We start from the raw sequence: 1,179 nt of genomic DNA on the forward strand, positions 1-1,179 counted from the left end.
CGGGCTCGAGCTCTTGGTTCATTCTTTCTTCTTTTGCTTCGACTTTGCCGGCAAACCCTCAGCAGCAAACGGGGGCAAAACCCTAAACCCTAAACCCTAGCACCCCCCGCCCCACCACCCCCCACCCAGCTGTACGTACACCCCAAGGGGCCTCAACAACACCCTCAAAATGTTCTTCATTGCCACTTCTTTCTTTCTTTAGTAAAGCCCCCAGGGGGCCCCTCCAGGGCCTTCGGGGGCCCCCCAAGGGGGCCCCCAGAGACTTGGGGGCCCCTCCAGGGGGGTCCCCCAAGACTTAAAAGCCCCTCCCGGGGGGCCCCCTTCCTAGGGGTCCCCCGCAGTTGAAGAGGCCCCTCTACAAAGCCCCTTGTAAGCTCTTTCTAGGGGCCCCCGAAGGGGGGGCCCCTAGAAAGAGCCCACTGGGGGCCCCCTAGAGGGGGGCCCCCCTAGGGGGGCCCCCTTGGGGGCCCCTAGGGGGCCCGCCAGTGTCCGTCAGCTGTTGTGTAAGACCGCTAGACACTGCCGCTGCAGCAGCCGGTCAAAGTCGTCAGTGTCTCCAGCCTCGTACAGCACCTTCCAGCTGCTGCTGCTGCTGCTGCTGCTGCTGTTTGGTTTGCTGCTGCTGCGTGGGTCGCTGGTTTTGGTGCTGCTGGTGCTGGCCGGGCAGCTGCTCTTGCTGCTGCTGATCAGCTTGCTGTTGCTGCTGCCGGGGTCACTGCTTTTGCTGCTGCTGCTGCCGGGGCAGCTGCTTTTGCTGCTGCTGCTGCTGCTTAGAGACGGCGGCTGTGCTGCTGTTGTTGCCAGGCTAAAGTCACTGGTGGGCGAGGGCTCACTGCCCGGGGCTGGCTGGCCGCTGCTGCTGCAGGTTATGCTGCTGCTGCTGGGGCCTTCATGTGGCTGCGGGCTGCTGCGGCTTCTGCTGCTGCTGCTGCTGCTGCTCCTGGGGGCTTCTGGCTGCTGCACGCTCGCACCCTCTGAAGTGTCTGTACACTGCGCTGCTGCTTTTGCCAGCTCCTCCGCCTCTGCAAACTGCCGCTGCTGATTCTCCTGCTGCTGCTGATCTTCTCGTTGCTGCTGTTGCTGCTGCTGCTGCTCCGCAGCGCCTGCATATGGTGGAGCCGCCGCTGCAAACGTCTCGGCTGCAGCGGCATCTGCAGCAGCAGCAGCCGCTGGTTGTTG

The 1,179-nt window shown here is 63.9% G+C and overlaps 1 protein-coding gene across 1 annotated transcript in view; it reads right to left on the reverse strand.

Annotated features, from left to right (window-relative positions):
* Positions 1 to 492: 492 nt before the first annotated feature.
* Positions 493 to 1,179, reverse strand: part of ETH_00036915 (uncharacterized protein) — a gene marked incomplete at both ends in the record, with an annotated part of 1,579 nt that continues 892 nt past the window's right edge. The window contains one exon of the mRNA XM_013374861.1: positions 493 to 1,134. Within this exon, the coding sequence (XP_013230315.1) occupies positions 493 to 1,134 (642 nt within the window). The remainder of the gene's footprint in view (positions 1,135 to 1,179) is intronic.

The sequence above is a fragment of the Eimeria tenella genome, genomic scaffold (genome assembly GCF_000499545.2).
Source record: "Eimeria tenella Houghton genomic scaffold, Eth_scaff2319, whole genome shotgun sequence".
NCBI lineage: Eukaryota > Apicomplexa > Conoidasida > Eucoccidiorida > Eimeriidae > Eimeria > Eimeria tenella.